Below are 20,999 nucleotides of genomic sequence, written 5' to 3'. Positions count from 1 at the left end.
CTGAATAATGTAAGAATAACCATTTAGTCTGTTTGATATGAATAAAAAACACATTTTTTATTTACATAAATTACAGAAAGCACAAACTGGTTCACCAAAATCTACATTAAAAACATCTCGTATATATTACATTTAACAGCTTTACTATTATTTACTCCATGTTGCAAGAAGAATCTTCAGTAAAAAGAAGGAGACATGGAACTGTTAGGCTGAGGGTTCACCTCACTCTCACCCTTAGAAGGGATACTTGGAACTCTTAGGCTTAGGGTTAGGGTGAGGTTCAGGGTGAGGGTTAGGGTGAGGGTTAGCTAGGGCTAACCCTCACCCTAAGCCTTAGAAGGGATACTCGGAAATGTGTTGGCATCTCATTTAAATCTCTAGTAAAAAAGAAGAAGGAACGATGGAAGCGGGACGTGTATCACAGCACTCAGAGGACAACAACCAGGACTCTGTGACCGCTTTAATATCCACAACACCTGAATCAGGACTAGTGGTTATATAACAGGGTGGGTTAGGGTTAGGGCTAGGGTTAGGCCTAGGGCTAGGGTTAGGGCAAGGGTTAGGGCTAACCCTGACCCTGATCAGGACTAGTGGTTATTTAACAGGGTGGGTTAGGGTTAGGGTTGGGGCTAACCCTGACCCTGACCCTTGACTAGTGGTTAAATAATGGGGTGGGTCAGGACTAGTGGTTATATTTGGGAGGTAGGTCAGGCAAGTGGTTATATAAGGGGGTGGGTCAGGATCAGGACTGGTGGTTGTATAGGGATAGGGGTGTGGCTAGTGGTTAGGGTTAGGGTTAGGCTAGTGGTTAGGGTTAGGCTAGTGGTTAGGGGTTAGGCTAGTGGTTAGGTTTAGGGGTCAGGCTAGTGGTTAGGGTTAGGGGTTAGGCTAGTGGTTAGGGTCAGGGTTAGGGGTTAGGCTAGTGGTTAGGGTCAGGGTTAGGGGTTAGGCTTGTGGTTAGGGTCAGGGTTAGGGGTTAGGCTAGTGGTTAGGGGCTAGGCTTGTGGTTAGGGTCAGGGTTAGGGGTTAGGCTTGTGGTTAGGGTTAGGAGGGTCAGCCTAGTGGAGGCTGCTGCTCACAAGGACGACGTCGTGGAGTCCACCACCTCACGGCCATTGCAGACTGTCGGGACCACGTTGGCTGCGGACCCTGCAACACACACACACACACACACACACACACACACACACACACACACACACACACACACACACACACACACACACACACACACACACACACACACACACACACACACCATTTTAATCATCGATTTAGTTGACAATAGAGGGAGTAAATCCCTCTATAATAAATATCGACAGGTTTGTAATATCTGAATACTTTGGTGGACCACATTCAGAACCTCAAAGTTCAGTCACTTCAGTCGCTTCTGAAACAACGCTCACAAAATAATAACAGGCTTTAAAACAGGCTTAGCTCAGGAGGGAGGGCGGGTTCACTTGACACCTAAAGGCTGCAAGTACGATCCCCGGCTCCTCCTAGCGGAGTGTCGAGGTGTCCCTGAGCAAGGCACCTCACCCTGACGGCTCCCGACCGGCTGGCTGTCCCCTGCACGGTTGACTCCGTCTTCAGTGTAGGCTGACTGGTTGGGAAGGTAAGGACGTGTCAGTGCAGGGTCGGTCTGCCAGGCAGTAACGGGTTATTTTGAGCCGTCCCTACTGGCTTCCCTCGGCTATGGTCTTCAGTCACTGTGTGCAACAGACTACCATCAGTAACACTGGGGAATGGAGATGGATGGATGGATGGATGGATGAATGGATAGAGGGATGCAATGATAATTGATAGGTTAGAGGAGGGGATGGACAGAATGCAGAGAGGACAGGGAGGGCTATATAAGAGCATATATGTATAGTACATAGATAGTATTTATGTATATATATATATATGAGTTTAGGAATGGGTGATTATATATACAGACAGAGGGATGACAGGCAGGACGAGTATCATCCATCCCTGTGATTGGCGGTCCAGAGACAGACTTTGCACCTGGGATTCACTCTAGTTGTTGGAGCGTGTTGATGTCTGCCCTCCTAAAGTGGACCCTGTGTTGGGGGGGGGGGGGTCAGCACCTTGGGGGGAAAGGGCGTGACATCTTACAGCACGCCAGGCGTGATGTAAGATGTTTGTTCTTCTCACTGGCGGGAGACGCACCAGGCAGCAGCAGACTCACTAGGAACTGACCTCACCCTAACCCTTAAGCCCCAGGGGACGGCTCCAGGCATAACCATTGGATATACTGGGTGTCTCTCCGCTCTCCCATGCTGAGACCCACACAGAGGCCCAGGTGCGCATGGTCCACAAGCTGCTCAGTGGCTGCTCTACGGACTATTCCTCATGAGAGGTGTACTGGGAGCTGGAGTAGTAGCCGTGTGACTACAATGCCTCTCCTCCCCAGGTCTCCTAAACTTCTCCTTGACTCGTCATGTTCACGGTCACGGATCCAAACACAACATGAGTGGAGGATTCTGGTTACTGTGGTAACGTTCATCCAGAAATGGCAGAAACTCTTAAAATATGTGACAGAGCGCGACCCAATGGTGAAGTGGACCAGAAGGTCACGAGGTGAAGGAAACTCTTAAAACATGTGATACATGATGAAGTGGATCAGCAGATCACCGTTATGGAGGCATTCACCTCGAGAGGAGCTGGAGCCATGGAGAGACTGAAAAATAATACAGTAATAACCACAATGAGGCTGAAGATTAATACATTAATAAACAGAAGGAACCTTGAGAAAAGCTGGAGCCAGTGGGAAGGAAAGCACCTTGAGAGAGGCTGGATCCGTACAAAGGCTGAAGAGTAGGGGTGTGACGATACACGATATTGGGTTCACGAGAACGAGACGAGACGAGATTTTACGAACACTACAATGACAAATTATATGACTGGACCAACAGACTTTTATTTAACCAAGTCGCGCATGCATTTTGAAATGTTTTATTATAACTCTTTACATGCATGAAATTGACACTAAAACTAAAATGTATAAAAGATAAATTAAAATAAATTTAATTAAATAATTCTCTTTTTTTCAAGTGCAAACAATATTATGTGCAAAACCAAATCAAAGTACCCAAAATGTACTTTGATTAAATGTATTCGTTTTCGCGGTTATTCAGCCTCTTCTTCTCCTCCGGAAAAACACGAACGCATTGCATTGTGGCATACGGGAGAAACATGTAGGCTACATCGTATGTACACTCAAATTTTGGGTATTTTCAGTGCACTATATAGTGCATGAAATTAACCACTGAGAATTCGAACACCACTACAAAATGGCGAGCACCCTATATAGTACACTGATATCCGTGATAGGGAACGATTTTGAACACAGCTTATGGCTGCTTTCGATGCTTCCCCTGCTTCCCCTGCTTCTCCTCCTCTTCTTTTCCTTCTCCTTCTTTAGGTTCTGGCAGGCTAGATGTAGCAAAGGCGCATTACTGCCCCCACAGGCGACAAATAGAAGTTTGGATAAATCACAAATCTCGCGAGACCGATTTTTAACGTGACGGGTAATATCGTTGAGTTTAATCTCGTCACACCCCTACTGAAGAGTAATACAGTAATAAACACAATAATACAGTAATAAACAGAAGGAACCTTGAGAGACGCTGGAAACGTAGGAAGGCTGAAGAATAATACAGTAATAAACACAATGATAACGAGGACCAGAAGGAGAGCACCTTGAGAGAGGCTGGAGTTTTGGGGAGACTGAAGAATAATACAGTAATAAACACTATGATAACGAGGACCAGAAGGAACCTGAAAGATAATAATGCAATAATAAACCGAAGGATCCTTAACAGAAGAATAAGCTGTGGGGAGGCTGAAGAATAATACAGTAATAAACACAATAATACAGTAATAAACACAATAATACAGTAATAAACACAATAATACAGTAATAAATAGAAGGAACCTTGAGAGAAGCTGGAGCCGGGGCCGGGGGGGAGGCTGTGGCGGGTGCTGGCTCCCCGCAGGCTGCTGACGTTCTTCTGGGGCTGGAACAGGATGATGTGCACCTTGGGGGCGAAGAGACAGCCCAGCACCACCGAGCCGCTCAGGCTGACCGAGATGCACATGGTGGTGGTCTGCACCTAGAACCGACACAGAGGCACCAGGCGCACCCGTCAGAACCGACCAGGGGCCGCTATGGAACCGAAAGGTTGGTACTTCGATCCCCGGCTCCTCCTAGCTGAGTGTCGCGGTGTCCCTGAGCAAGACACCCAACCCAAATTTCTTCTGACGAGCTGGCTGTCGCCTTGCGTGGTTGACTCCACCGTCGGTGTGTGAATGTGAGCATTAACCGTTGCTTTGTTGCTTTGGATAAATGCGTCTGCTAAATGCGTCTGCTAAATGCCCCAAATGTAAATGTAGCTGATTGGTCCACACCGTGTCGTTACCGGGCAGATTTGACAACACATTGAACCGCTTGTGAGCACAATCAATTCTTGTGTTGATAAGGGGTTGATAAACCAAATGGAGAGATAAACCAAATGGAAAGCAAGTACGCCATTATACAGAATGTATATATGTAATGGAGGAACCCAACCTGTTGAACGTCCCTTCATCATTAACATTAGAACAGGGATGTGGTGTCACACCGTTCATACCGTGAACCGGGTTCTCGTTGCCTTCAATCTCCTGTCTGAACTTCTGGCCCCCTCTTCCCTTCTCACCTCCACCCCCTCATGTTGCCTCCTCCCACCTCCACCCTGCCTCCACCCCCCAATGTTGCCTCCCCCCCATGTAGCGCCTCCGATGGGCCGTGTGGGTGTCTGCTGTGTTCTTGTCAGTCTGTCTCGGCAGGCGGACGTCTGTCCCAGATTGTTGAACGGTAATGACGGTATGAGGATAAGGTGACACCGAGCAGGGGAACACACTGTTCCTGCGTTAAAGTGTGAAACACCCACATAGAGCAGAGCTGTATACCATTATATATAGATGGATATATATATAATATACGACCAGTCGACCACAGTATCAGTACTGGAGTACTTCTTCAAGCCTATTGATTCAGAAGGGAAATATGAAGGGGAATCAAAGGTGTAATGGAAGTATTATTGTGTTGAACAATAAGTGTTGAATTAGATGGCAAATTGTGTAAGTAAGATGTATAGATAAACATGCAAACATATGTGAGACATATGCACATGAAACCAAATATTTTAACAATATGGAATGGCAGTATTGTACATTCAACATTTGGTAACATTTCTTTCACTTTATCCTTAAAAAAATATATGATTTGTTTCAAATGAATCCAGTCTGCTTCAAACCAGTAGAAACATTTGGCTTTCTTTCACACCTGGAATGTTAATGTACCATTTAAATCCGTTAGTTAATACAGTGCAGGTCATTAAGAATACCTTTAAAAAAAGAAGAGAATCAACTTGGATCTTAAGCAGCACCGTGTGACAGCATTGCATAAGAATGAACGGTGTGTTTAATAATTCACGAGCAGTTGCTCAGTCAGACCAGAGGACATGAGTAGCGTTAGGAAGGGTTCCTCCATCTGTCCACTGATGGGGGAGGATTGTACCTTCATACTGACTACCACTGTCAAATAGAGAGGGTTGTGCCTTCATACTGACTACCACTGTCAAATAGAGAGGGTTGTGCCTTCATACTGACTACCACTGTCAAATAGAGGCTTGTACCTTCATACTGACTACCACTGTCAAATAGAGGGGGTTGTGCCTTCATACTGACTACCACTGTCAAATAGAGGCTTGTACCTTCATACTGACTACCACTGTCAAACAGGGAGGCTTGTACCTTCATACTGACTACCACTGTCAAATAGAGGCTTGTACCTTCATACTGACTACCACTGTCAAATAGAGAGGGTTGTGCCTACATACTGACTACCACTGTCAAATAGAGAGGGTTGTGCCTTCATACTGACTACCACTGTCAAATAGAGAGGATTATACCTTCATACTGAATACCACTGTCAAATGGAGAGGGTTGTGCCTTCATACTGACTACCACTGTCAAACAGAGAGGATTGTACCTTCATACTGACTACCACTGTCAAATAGAGGCTTGTACCTTCATACTGACTACCACTGTCAAATAGAGGCTTGTACCTTCATACTGACTACCACTGTCAAATAGAGGCTTGTACCTTCATACTGACTACCACTGTCAAATAGAGAGGGTTGTGCCTTCATACTGACTACCACTGTCAAACAGAGAGGGTTGTACCTTCATACTGACTACCACTGTCAAACAGAGAGGGTTGTACCTTCATACTGACTGCCATTGTCAAACACAGAGGGTTGTACCTTCATACTGACTGCCATTGTCAAACACAGAGGGTTGTACACTATATACTGACTGCCACTGTCTGTTTTTCAACCGTCAAACAGAGAGGACCAATGCACTGCTGCACCACGATTACAGCATTCAGACCCCATCCTTTTGCTTCGAGGCAGACGTGCAGCTGTCCGTTTCATTTTAAACCATCTAGAGGGAACAGAGATGGGCCATTGGTGTATTGTTGTTGAAGACAGAACCAGACAAGGATGCCTAATTGACTCATTTGAACATGTCTCTTTGTACAAAGGATTGTGTCATCAAATGTCATATTTGGTTTGAAGGTGTGACAAAGATTAACATATAAAAACGCAATATAATTTAGCATTTCATTTGTACTTCATTTGTGTTGCTTTTCTTTCATCCCAGGTTCTTTCTTACTGAAGTCCCTCTGCCTACATTGTCTACTATTGTTGTCGTTGTGCTTCTAGAATTTAAGTAACGCTGCAATCTTTGGGCTTCAGAATTTGTAAGCTTGAGATATTGTTCCTTTCAGTAGATTATAAATCCTGTACTTTTGGTAGTTATAAATCATAGTGGGGGAAAACCCCAATGTCGAGAGAGAACCTAAATATTAAAAATATATAACACGTATACATATATCTTCCTAAAGGGAATGTATATACCTTCTTTAGTAGATGGTACACGGGTAACAGACGCTATTTGTTTTCCTGCCCTTCCACTTTGAATTTTATCCATCAGTGCTTTCATATGAGCACTAGGGATATTAGCGTGCTGTTTAATCAGCACTGTTTATGAGCGGTGTGAGTGTGTGTTTGTTGTGTGTGTGTGTGTGTGTGTGTGTGTGTGTGTTTGTGTGTAATGGGGGGGGGGGGGGGGGGGGAGCAGGCTTCCCCAGGATTGCCCTATCCCCTGTGGGTGCAGAACACATCTTCAATATTGTATAGCTTAATCAAATGTGATAGTCATGGCTCCGTAGTTCATATTTAGTTTGCCTTGCCTTATCATTCCGTGCAAGACCACCCAGTACAGTGTCTACGTGGTCGCTCCATGGCAGGCCATAACGTGCAAGACTGTGGCACAGCCACTCGAGAACGAGCCACAAACCCACGAGCACTCGTAATCCGTCCTTCAGCGGGAGGAACGCGAGGCATGTGGGAGCTGGGCCGACACAGTAATTATTCATGTGTCAAAGTGGAGATCTGTGTCCATGAGTCCCTCTAACTAACTCTAACGCGGGGGGTCCCTCAGAGGCCCCCCCCGCGGTCCCAGGACAGCAGCACACAGCTGGGCTCCGCTGCTACAGCCCTCCTCTGGCCCGTGGGGACGCGAGGGGACATCGGCTCCCCATCAGCCCCGCCTCGTGTGCGGGCAGGACTCTGTGTTTCTCTCTGGGGGTCTCGGGGGGGGCTTTACCTACGCATCCCCTCACTCAAACTCTCCCCGGAGGCTCCCAGGTTCAGACTGTTTTCACTGAATTACTGTACACCGTCTGTCTGTCTGTCTGTGTGTCTTTTTTCTTCAGAGGATGGCATTTATATCTTTAATTATTCGAATAACATAGTAGAGGGATTTCCGTCCGAGGTGAGGTGAGTCGTTCCAATGAGCCGTTGACGTTATATTAAATATCACGCTTAAATAACATCAACTGTTATTAACATCAAGGGTCAGTTAATGAAAACACACCTAGCGCTGATCCACAATCGGGCCCTTGTCCAAAACCTTTGCTTGTGCCCTCAGCAAATCAATGCAAGACAAACAAATGCACAACCGTTTTACCTCAATCACACAAACACGCACCGCGTTTTGGTCATTTAGAAAAGATTACAATACAGAAACGATAGTTATGTTATTATAACTCTAGTTCTATGATTGTAGGCATAGCCTTCTAGGCTTTGCCGAAGTCTTGGGTTGAAGGGTTTGGGCTTGTCCCGTGCGTGCTCTCGCGTGCATGCGAGAGCACGCACGAGACCAACCCATAAGGCGAAGCCTAGACGGCTACGCCTACAGGAAATAGAACCTGTACGCAGACGCCCAGAGCAGAGTCCTCACCCTGTAGTCGCTGGCCGTGACGTAGAAGATGGGCTGGAAGGCCAGCCAGATGATGCAGGTGGTGTACATGGTGAAGCCGATGAACTTGGCCTCGTTGAAGTTCTCCGGGCACTTGCGGGTCTTGAAGGCGTAGACGGTGCACAGGACGATGAGCACGCAGTTGTAGGTGAGCGACAGCAGCATGCTGGAGTCCCTGCTGTTGCACTTGAGGGTGACCACGTCCCTCCTCTCGGGGCTCACCTCCTTCCTCACGCCCGGCGTCTCCACCAGCAGCCACAGCAGGACCACCAGCAGCTGGCAGGAGATCAGGCCCCCGCAGATGGCCACCTGGGAGGCGGGGCTGATGAACCGCGGCCGCTGCGCGCCGTCCGTGGCGCCGCTGAAGATGCGGGCGATGCGGTTGGTCTTGGTGAGCAGCGCCGAGTAGCACACGGCGAAGGAGGTGCCCAGGCCCAGGCGGCGCAGCGTGCACACGGCGGCCGACGGCTTGCCGATGTAGATGAAGGTCATGCTGTAGCACATCAGCACCCCCAGCAGCAGGATGTAGGACAGCTCCCGCCCGCTGGCCTTCACCACGGGGGTCTGGTTGTGCTTGAGGAACAGGCCCACCACGCACAGGGTGCAGACGATGCCCAGGCAGGAGATGGAGACGGGGCCGACGGCCCAGGCGTCCTCCCAGCGGATGTACTCCTCGGGCAGGTCGTAGCAGCCGCTCAGGTTGGCCAGCGGCCACTGGCCGAAGCTGCAGTCGGCGCAGGTGAACTCGTCGCGGAGGAACTGGTAGGCCTGGCACGGGATGCAGATCCAGCAGCACACGTCGCCCGGCTGCATGCTCTTCACCTCGTTCTTCCTGCAGGGGTCGCTGCACTGGGAGGTGGGCGCAGCCCGGCCGGCCCAGGGGATCAGGTGGGTGTCCAGGGTGAGGCTCTCGGCCCAGTAGCCCACCTTGCGGTAGACGTAGCGGGCGCCCTCCTTGTGGTAGTGGAAGATGTTGTAGCGGCCGAGGCTGTCCCCGAAGCCGTCGAAGCGGACCATGTTCTCCGTGTCGGCCGGACGGAACGGCGCTAGGAGGGGGAGGAAAGAGAGAGAAAGGGGGGAGGAAGGAGATAGGAGGGGGAGGAAAGAGAGAGAAAGGGGGGAGGAAGGAGATAGAAGGGGGAGGAAAAGAGAGAAAGGGAAGGATAAAGAAAGAGAAGGGGGAGGAAAAGAGGGAGAAGGGGGAGGAAAATAAAAAGAAGGGGAGGAAAAAGAAAGAAGGGGGAGAAAAAGAGAGAGAAGGGGGAGGAAAAGAGAGAGAAGGGGAGGAAAAATAAAGAGAAGGGGGAGGAAAATAGAGAGAGGGGGGTGAAGAAAGAGAAGGGGGAGGAACAGAAAGAAGGGGGAGAGAAAGAGAGAGAAGGGGGAGGAAAATAGAGAGAAGGAGGAGGAAAAGTAAAGAGAAAGGGGTTTTCAGGCAGATAACACATGAGTTCATAATGTTCATAATTAAAGCATAAACCCGAAACATAGTTGCATTTGCATGACAGAGTTCAGTGCAGGGCTATGAGCAGAACTCCTTGCACTGGGTGAGAATGTAGGGATGTTGTCTTGAGTGGGTGTTAGAATTTCAGTGAGCTTTTTGACAGAAAATTTAATTCAGAGAACAGTGCTAAATGTCAAGGGTGTCTCCTGTCGTCCAATCATCTAGACTGGCCCGGTCCGGTCTAGCGGGTGGACTGCGGACACACAGGTTTCACCTAATTGCCGTCCACGGAGAGAGAGAGAATATTATACACCTATCAGTATTCAAATCCGTTGGGGTTTTCATTTGCATGAATGATTTAACCCATCTCTTTAATTTCCCGTCGCACTGAAACAACTGGATATGATACTCTCTCCATCTAACCCAGGGATGGGCAACTGGCGGCCCGCGGGCCGCATGCGGCCGCATCCTCACTCAGTGCGGCCCGCATCCTCACTCAGTCAGGCCCGCACATAAAAAAAAAAAAAAAAGAAAATAAAAAAATTATAATAATAATAATAATTGATCGAGTTACAGAAAACTCGGTCAAGAAAGATGAGAAGAATTCATAGAATTCGAAGGCAAACCCATGCGTCTAGTTTGCTTAGAAGCAATATCAGTCATTAAAGATATCCACTTAAGTCGCCACTACAACTACTACAACTGCTTGTTGGGTTTGAGTTCATTGAGTTGTTGCACTTAATGTTGGGCCACTGTTTTTCAGTTTTTTGACTTCATTGAATGATGATGTATGCGAGCCCTTTGCACTGATAAAAATACTGACCATTCATGTGGCTGTTTGAGCATGGAAAACATGAAATGAATGTATGTTGGTTTAATTAATATACCGTACATAGGTTATGATTCTGGATGATTTTTTAGGTAGTGGCCATCCCCAAAATGCACCAGATTACAGGAAATCATATCTACCAAATTCAAAATTGTGTAGCTTCTCTCAGCTCACGTTTAGTTGAAGTGTGCAGTCATGTGGCCCTCCGATGGTTATGATGAAAATGTGGCCCTCTTTATCATGAAAGTTGCCCATCCCTGATCTAACCCTAACTGTAACCCTAACCCTGGATTAATTACTCTCTATCCAACCCTAACCCTGGATCTATTACTCTATATGACAAACCATAACTCTGGATCTATTATTCTCTCCATCCAACCCTAACCCTGTACCCAAGCCAAGACCCCCAGCCTGAAACAGCAACACTATTATTACAACCTCTTGTCTTTGTGCATGAAGCCTGAGAAACATCCTGGGTTTGTCCTGCATCCAATGGAATATAATTGGTCGATGTGTGTGCAGGGAAGGTTACCGACTTCGGGTTTATTTGAAGTAAAAGAGAGCCCATCAAATATGTATGACTCAAACAAACAGCAAGGGAGCCTATAGAAGAGCGAGGCCGAACTCACCATCAAACTTGACCTTGAGGATATAGTCCTTGTAGAACTTCCTGCCGTTGCCCGGTTTGAGCGCCTCGCAGACGCCGGTGGAGTTGGGGCACAGGGCCTGCCTCATGTTGTGCAGGGCGGTCGCCATGGCGAACACGGCGTTCACCACGAACATGATCTTGGACTCGGGCTCAAAGGGCACGTCCTTCAGCGAGTGTTTCCCGCAGCCCAGGTCGTGGAGGCTGCACTGGAACTGGTTCTCCCAGAACTCCCTGAACCAGGGGTTCCGGGTGTTGTTGTAGGGGTGCAGGCTGGTGAAGTAGTCGTTGAAGCGGGGGATGGGGTAGGAGGCCAGCTCGATGGTGAAGGCGCCATCGGCCACCGCCTCGCTGCCGCGCACCACGCTCTCCTGCGCGCCCCAGCCGTCGCTGGCCACCCAGGTGAAGGACACGTTCATGCGGTTGGCGGCCACCAGCAGCTCGCGGGCGTCCTCGCTGCGCGTGAACAGGATCACCACCTTGGCGTTGGACTTGAGCTGCAGCGAGCGGATCACGTTCTCGTAGCTCCAGCGGCTCATCGAGCGGCTCACCTTGGCCGAGGTGGCGATGCAGATGTGGCGGGCGCGCGCCTCCTGCTGGAAGGCGTCGATGCCCGTCTCGCCGTAGTCGCCCTCCGACGCCACGGTGGACACGTAGGTCCAGTTGAAGTAGCGCAGGATCTCCGCCATGGCCTTGGCCTGGTAGAAGTCGGGGGGCACGGTGCGGGCGAAGTAGTCGTAGCGGGACTTGTCGCTGAGCTTGGCGCTGGTGGAGGCGTAGCTGATCTGGGGGATCTGGAAGAGCCGGAGGAGGTTGGCCACCTGGGGGGGGGAAAGAGACACGTGGAGAACATCAGGGGGCAGGTTGAACCTGGAGGAACGTGGAGAACATCGGGGGGGCAGGTCAGCCACATGGACATCCAGGAGAGGAGACGTTGGAGGGTGAGGTGATGTAAAGTGTGCGGAGGACGTGGTGGACCACCTCTTGGTTGAGTACACTGGGTGGATTGGTTGGCGGTCTCTGTCTCAATATGAAAAGGTTTGTAATGACCCAACAACATTTCACCTGCTGGTAAAATGAAGCATCAATGTCTACTGCCTCATGCATTTTTACGTCTAATGTCATGTAAAGTGCAGTGTGGAATTCAGTGGCATCTAGCAGGACGTACTTTGCAGAAATAACGGAGATAATATTCATATGTTGCCTTCATATCTACACAGGCAGGGCCCTATTCCAAGGAGCCGCCATGTATCTACGGTAGCCCAGAACGGAGAAACGGCTCTGGAGGATTTTAAATATTCAATCATAATCGCTATCTTATTACGCTATGAGCTATAGTTTTACAGACTACATTTCTAAATGTACCAGGAAACCTCAGCACTTAGCTACTCGATACTGTTGTTGACCATGACATCATGGTGGATGTACCTATTGGCACTCTAATAAAGGCCAGTACAGGCCACCGTAGTTGTGAAGAGGGCAGTTGGTTGATACCACTAAATCCAACTAAATCCGCAACTTTAAGGCTTCACATCTCTACATTACTTCCATCCATCACACCTAACGGTGTGACGGTAATTATGGCCACTAAGTGGATCACATCAATAATTTACACTACAACTGCCTGCTGTTTGTTTTCTCACAGGAGTAAATGTTCTCACCACAGTCGGTTGTTTCTTTGTCTCTTTTACGAGTGCTTGTGAGACATTTACCTACTTGACTCTCTCACTGTTAATGTGATGCTACTGTTGTGCTTCTATAACAGGGTAATGCACCCAGACGATCCAATGGAGCAAGTAATGGACTAACACTGAACCCCACCCCAATTAAGTCACCATGGAAACAGCATTACTCTATGAACCAGTGCATATGATTCAATGTAAAGTGATGGATACCATGGATAGCAAGAGAGAGAGAGAGAGAGAGAGAGAGAGAGAGAGAGAGAGAGAGAGAGAGAGAGTCAGAGAGAGAGAGAGAGAGAGAGAGAGAGAGAGAGAGAGAGAGAGAGAGAGAGGGAGGATGACGGCAGTGTGAGTCAACATATCTAAAGAATGCGGATAACTTTTCCCCTTCTATGCCTAATAGGACTTGTCAGCGTCCTGACACATTGCACAGTGGTTGAAGATGCAGCCCCAGACAGCCTCTCGCTGCAGGCTCTTCAAGCCTAAGGAAGGCGAGTCAGAACCTTTGCGTAAAGACGCCAACCCAGCTCTAGTTTGCCAGCATTACAAACTCAGCCTCTTCAATAAATCAATTGTCAGGAAAGCAATAGACTAGTTTGAGTGCAGATCTGGTGGTAAAAATACCTTAAAATATTAACAGGAAGAAATATTTACGAAATGCGAACTTGGTATGCTGATAATATACATGCTCGGAGAACAGTGAGCATGTGGCAGCTAATGCAGTTTCACTGCGTCACTCAGGTGATATATATATACATGCTCAGAGTACAGTGAACAGTATGCAGTATTACTGCGTCACTCAGGTAGTATAGACATGCTGAGAATACAGTGAGCAATGTGGCTGCTAATAAAGTGTAACGAACAACCACGATGGGTCAATATGGAGGAAGACCATTTATTCAACTCAACTATTTCTATATTGAAAGCCTGATAATAACCTACAGAAAAAAGCCGAGCTTCCACCATTTCTAATTAAAAAAAAGATCAAAACCAAAGAATAAAGTCCCATCTCAAATATTAAAATCATCTCCAATAATCGTCTCTTTCCACGCAGATTAATCATAACTTTATCCTATTAACATCATGTCTTGAAGAAGGGGGAAAGAACACTTCCGAGGTGTGTGTGTGTGTGTGTGTGTGTGGGCTTTTTTTACTGCATGAGGAAGATTTGATTCGATTAGATGGGTCTACATTAGGTAATCAGAGAAAGATTGTAGGTCCGTTTACAGCCATGTAGGCTACGCATTTAAACATGTGGGCGTAAATAACGTTTCAGAACTTTTTGTTTCAGAACAAAAAAAAAACTTATTACACATTAAGATAGATAATTGATTTTGAGCATTGAGTAATCCAATCTAAACTTCTGTAAATATTATATCGTAAACCATTCAAATAGCAACCGTCTGAAATAATACCCTGTTAATTGATATAATAGGCATACAATTCCTGCAGTATAACAGATGCTTACACGGTTAACCATTTGGTTATATAATCTAGAGCAGTAAATAAAGCTCTGTTCGCAGTCAAACACACCACAGACATAACTGATGTATAACTGATACAAACAGCTTGGGGAAAGCTGTAAGGAGAGTATAAATGCATGTATCATGGTTGCTGCTTTATAAGATCAGGCTATAAAGTGGAGGGCCACTCGATCAGTGTGACATCATCATCCCTTCTGTTTGATATTGTAATCATTTAGCAGGGAGTTTGATCCTCCATCCCAGTTCAGAGACAGGTCAGTGAACAGCATGTACGTTGTGTGTAGGTTAGGCTGCAGACATCGCACCGTACACTTCGGTAATAAGAGGAGAGCATTGTGTGATTACAGTCGCAGGGTTTTCTGTGGATGGTTTAGGGTTAGGCCGGGACCAGCAGCCATAGAGAGGGAAACACGGCGAGGATTAAGCTTTGTATTCCCATAACCGGTATCCCTGCATACAGCAGACCAGGAACCTAACCCCAAGAAACCTCACCCTAGCCCTACCAAACCTAAACCTAATCCTAACACACCTAACCCTAACCCTGGAACCTAACCCTTACCCTAACCCGGGAACCTAACCCTAACCCTGGAACCTAACCCTTAACCTAACCCGGGAACCTAACCCTAATCCTAACCCGGGAACCTAAACCTAACCCTAACCCGGGAACCTAACCCTAACCCGGAACCTAACCCTAACCCTAACCCGGGAACCTAACCCCAAGGCTAAAGCTATTGGCAGCGTGAAGCGAGTGATCTTGGCCTCCAAGCTCCTAGAGGAAGGGTGTCATCTTGGCCTCCAAGCCCCTAGAGGAAGGGTGACATCTTGGCCTCCAAGCCCCTAGAGGAAGGGTGACATCTTGGCCTCCAAGCCCCTAGAGGAAGGGTGACATCTTGGCCTCCAAGCCCCTAGAGGAAGGGTGACATCTTGGCCTCCAAGCCCCTAGAGGAAGGGTGACATCTTGGCCTCCAAGCCCCTAGAGGAAGGGTGACATCTTGGCCTCCAAGCCCCTAGAGGAAGGGTGACATCTTGGCCTCCAAGCCCCTAGAGGAAGGGTGACATCTTGGCCTCCAAGCCCCTAGAGGAAGGGTGACATCTTGGCTGGACATTTAAATATCTACGAGCCTCTAGCTTGTATCTACCTTCAATCTATCAAACCCTAATCTACCGTAAATACTTATATCTAGATAGATACAAGGTAGATACCAGATAGATCCCAGATAGATACCTGATAGATTCAAGGTAGATGCCGGATAGATTCAAGGTAGATACAAGATAGATTCAACGTAGATACCAGATAGATACAAGGTAGATACCAGATAAATACGAGGTAGATACCAGATAGATACGAGGTAGATACCAGATTGTTCTGGTGGACCAGGGGCAGGAGTTGGTTGCATTGAACAGAGATGAACAGTGAAACTAAAACCATATGATGGATATGAGATGGACTGAAGGAAGTGTTCTGGAGAGGTTACCGAGACGATCGGAGAATGTCTGGGAAACACGAAGGCTCGGTGAAGATCTTAACACGATTTGTTCTGCATGAAAAGTTGTGCCCATCTTCTTCAGTAAACAACAACGTTTCACTCAGCAGTTTAGAGCAGCCATGTGCCGCCTTCCACTGCAGCACTGTAGCGCTATGCACACACACACACACACACACACACACACACACACACACACACACACACACACACACACACACACACACACACACACACACACACCACACACACACACTCACACACACACACACACATGGCCGCACAACACACACACACACACACACACACACACACACACACACACACACATACACACACACACACACACACACACACCACACACACACACACACACACACACACACACACACACACACATGGCCGCACAACACACACACACACACACACACACACACACACACACACACCACACACAACACACACACACACACACACACCACACACACATGGCCACACAACACACACACACACACACACACACACACACACACACACACACACACACACACATACACACACACACCACACAACACACAAATCCACACACATACACACCACACAAACCATACACACACACACACACACACACACACACACAGACATAGACACACACACACACCACACATACACATGGCCACACATCACACAGACACACACCACACACGCATACAACACGCACACATACTCACACACACACACACACATACACACCACACACACGCACACATACTCATACACACAAACACACTAGGGCAGTGGATAGCGTGCCAATGTGACCACGAAAATGAAGCATATACAGACACCCCCCCACACACACAAACACATCCAACACCCCCCCCCCCCCCCCCCCCACACACACACACACACTGAATGCATACGCATGTGAAGACAGGCAACCATCACACACGACACACACAGACATGCTGTCTCTATTATCATTTCCTTCCTGAAGGCTTCTGTTGCTAGGCAACCGCCTTTGAGATGCTTCACCAGGTGTACCGAGAGGAGCTCCGCAGCAGACAGGTTGTTGATCAGTACCCTGGGGCCTCGCCTCCGTCACGTCCCTGACAGCCTTCAGCCAGACAGAGGACCTACAGGCACTTCTGCTCACGGCTGGAGCTACCTTCTGCCTATGGATATGTATGTATGTATGTATGTATGTATGTATACATTTGTACATTTATAGATATATATAAATGTTTGTAAGTAATGTATGTATATATGTGTTGATATATGTATGAATGCATGTATATATGTATGTTTGAATGCATGTATGTTTATACGTATTTGTATGTGTGAATATATGTGTGTATACATGTATGAATGCATGTATATATGTATGAATGCATATGTAGGCCCTATGTATGACTGCATATGTATTAGGGATGGATCAGAATATTCGATTATTCGATTATTCGTTCCCGAGGGTCAAAATCGATTTTTAACATTTGGACCGTTAACATTTTTTCCCATTCAAATATAAACTTTTTTCACAAGCCATAACTTTGTTTCCCTGGTAACGCCTGAGGGTTTGACTAATACCCAGAACAATCACTACCTTCCCGTAAGTTCTTATGCAAAGGAAACGTTGTTCACTCCTCCAGTAAATAGGACAGACCTTAGCTACGACTTGGCAACGGGAGGCATTCTCGTCCGCTCAGCTATGAGCCAGAGAGCTAACGTTATGCATTGTACATAATATTTATAATTCGAAATTCGTCCCAGCCTTTATACAACCGATACTCTAGGATCTATAGCATATAACCGCGTTGTCTGATTAAAGTTTAATTCATTTTTCACAATTAACCAGCTCTCGTTTTGAAGACCGAACCTTTTGTTTCAATGGGATTCGCAACGGTCTATACTTTCAACATAAAGTGTACATATTTGTATGTATGTACTGTATATGTATGAATGCATGCATATGCATACGTGTATATATGTTTATATGTTTGTAGGTATAAATGCATGTCCCTGTATCCCTTCAGTATTAATTTCCCTGTTTGGATCTATGGTGCTATTTAAGCACAGAATTCACACAGCAGCAACAACATAAAAACAGAGGCAACCCTGTGGCCGTCACAATGGTTATTCTGAGACGACTCTTTACACCTTTAAACCGTAACAGCTTCCATTAAGAACTCTGCAGGAACCACCAGACAGGAGGCAAGAGTCTGAGGGAGGCTGGGCTTCTCTCTAAGTATTCATAATACCATTCTATATATCAGCAAGAAGAATATAACTGTGATGGGAAAATAGAGTGTTCAACCATAACACTGAATAGTCCAACACAAGGGAATTACAATAGTGTGTTCCACCATAATACTGAATAGTCCAACACAAGGGAGTTAAAATAGTGTGTTCCACCATAACACATAATAGTCCAACACAAGGGAATTACAATAGTGTGTTCCACCATAATACTGAATAGTCCAACGCAATGGAATTAAAAAAAGTGTGTTCCACCATAATACTGAATAGTCCAACACAAGAGAATAAAATAAGTGTGATCCACAGTAACCCTGAATAGTCCAACACAAGGGAGTTAAAATAGTGTGTTTCTCCATAACACTGAATAGTCCAACACAAGGGAGTTAAAATAGTGTGTTTCTCCATAACACTGAATAGTCCAACACAAGGGAATTGCGTATGATTTAGGTAGCATGTTCTTTTCGTTGACATGCAGGGTATATAATGATAATAATAATGGTAGTAATAATAGTAACGATAATAAAAACATAATAAAAATAGAAGTAATAATAATAATAATACAAATTACAGTAAAAATAGTACAACTAATTATAATTGTAATAATAGGGTTCGGGTAAGTTGTCATAATAATAATAATAATAATAATAATAATAATAATAATAATAATAATAGTAATAAAACAACGATAATAATAATAACATAATAACAATATTAGTAATAATAATATTAATACTACTACGCTGTCATAATAATGACAATAATAAGAACATAAGTATTCATAATTGAGGCACAACTAGTCGGCCCCTTAGTCACACAGAGGCCTCTTCTTTATAAACAGACCCAGGGATGTGTTTTAAATGATCCGAGTATAAATAGATCAGTGCAGTACGCCTGGGCAGGCAGGCAGCTCCTCCTGCAGCGAGACGCTCTGAGAGCCTTTAGTGTGTGACACACGGAGGTGTACCGCTGGAGATACTGTTAGTGATCATGTTGTCATCGTGCGCTCAGCACCACGCTGCCGGGGGGGGGGCCCACGGCCGAGGGCCAGGGGCCCGCGACGCATTCATTAGCCCGAGGAAAGAACAGGAAAACATCTCTAATTGACGCTCGTCTTGACGGGGAATCCTCGTTAATGTGAGGATCGGGCCTCTGCAGCGAGCAGCAGGACTGAACCAGGACTGAAGGCAGCTTTAAGGACCCCCACATCAGCTTTAAACCGGCCTCCTCATGGATGACAGATTCCACCGTTTCACAGACAAATGTGGATCATGTCCGCTTGGTCTGCTCCGAATCATCCGGCGTTTCACGCATGAGAGAAGATGCAGGAGGCACTGAACTGAACGCCACGGAGTCCTAAACATTCCTCAAGAGTAAAAGACCCAGAAAACAAAGATAAAAAATAAGATATTCACCTGAGCTCATCACCTGGAAAACTCACTAAGCCTACTTCTCACTAGCCACTCTATTATAGATGGATAGATAGATACAGCTTTATCATATTATTATTTTTATTAATTATAAATGCTCTTGTCTATGATCCAGTTGAGCGATTGGTGTCAGCCTCATCAAACCATCACCTATTTCCTAAGTCGCTATTTTATCCAAAGCGACTTAAATAAGTACATTTGTCAGAAGATGGTGGAACAATACATGTTCATAGAACCAAGTTCCAAGCACTAACAATCGGTTAACCCATTCCCCGTACACAACAAAGATAGCTAGGTTAACCCATTCCCCGTACACAACAAAGATAGCTAGGTTAACCCATTCCCCGTGCACAACAAAGATAGCTAGGATAAGATGCTACACAACTAAGTGCTTTAACTAAGTACGACATACAATATGTGCGTACATTAAGTGCCAAGACGCATAACATAGAATAAGTAGGAGGGGACGGGGGACGGTTTGACTATGAACTCTGAACAGGGGAGTCTTGAGTCTTTTGCGGAAGCTGGTGACCTCTCACAGCCCCCCTCCAGAGCCTCTTGGGGGCGTTGGACCTCTCACAGCCCCCCTCCAGAGCCTCTTGGGGGCGTTGGACCTCTCACAGCCCCCCTCCAGAGCCTCTTGGGGGCGTTGGACCTCTCACAGCCCTCCTCCAGAGCCTCTTGGGGGCGTTGGACCTCTCACAGCCCCCCTCCAGAGCCTCTTGGGGGCGTTGGACCTCTTATGGGAGGTCCAAGGGATACCGGTTATGGGAATCTGTGGCCGAGCCACAGATGGGTGGGTTCGCGGGGGGGGGGGGGGGGGGGGGGGGCTGCGTGACAGCGTCATAGAAGCCCGCCTCCGCACGCCGCTCCAAGCTGTGCTCGTGGCACGCCGCGGCGCCTCGACAGCCAAGCCCACCCACGGCCCCCGGCGCCGGGGTAGCATGTAGCGGCCCCCACCGCCGCCGCCGCCGCCGCCGCCGCCGCCGCCTCTCCCCACCACCCGGTCCCTCTGAGGCGTTACCATGGTGACGAGGATGAGCCAGACGACGGTGGGATGTATTCAGGGGTGTTGTTGTTTTGTTGTTGATTTTTTAGTTCATGGGGTAACCCGGCCCACCAGCACCACCTAGCTCCACCCAGCCCCACCAAGCACCACCCAGCACCACCCAGCCCCACCCAGCCCCACCCAGCACCACCCAGCCCCACCCAGCCCCACCCAGCCCCACCCAGCCCCACCCAGCACCACCCAGCCCCACCCAGCCCCACCCAGCACCACCCAGCCCCACCCAGCCCCACCCAGCACCACCCAGCACCACCCAGCCCCACCCAGCCCCACCCAGCACCACCCAGCACCACCCAGCCCCACCCAGCCCC

General features: G+C 47.4%; 1 protein-coding gene across 1 annotated transcript in view; it reads right to left on the bottom strand.

Moving 5' to 3' along the window:
• Nucleotides 1-31: 31 nt before the first annotated feature.
• Nucleotides 32-20,999, bottom strand: part of grm2a (glutamate receptor, metabotropic 2a) — a 22,968-nt gene continuing 2,000 nt past the window's right edge. Inside the window, exons 2-5 of the mRNA XM_060068321.1 lie at nucleotides 11,276-12,113; nucleotides 8,356-9,419; nucleotides 3,941-4,118; nucleotides 32-1,149 (exon numbers count right to left, since the gene is read on the bottom strand). Of these exons, the coding sequence (XP_059924304.1) occupies nucleotides 1,076-1,149; nucleotides 3,941-4,118; nucleotides 8,356-9,419; nucleotides 11,276-12,113 (2,154 nt within the window). The 3' untranslated portion in view covers nucleotides 32-1,075. The remainder of the gene's footprint in view (nucleotides 1,150-3,940; nucleotides 4,119-8,355; nucleotides 9,420-11,275; nucleotides 12,114-20,999) is intronic.

Source organism: Gadus macrocephalus, chromosome 13, assembly GCF_031168955.1.
Source record: "Gadus macrocephalus chromosome 13, ASM3116895v1".
Classification (NCBI taxonomy): Eukaryota; Metazoa; Chordata; class Actinopteri; order Gadiformes; family Gadidae; genus Gadus; species Gadus macrocephalus.
Note: the sequence above shows the minus strand (reverse complement) of the source record. Positions and strands in the feature narration are given on the sequence as shown.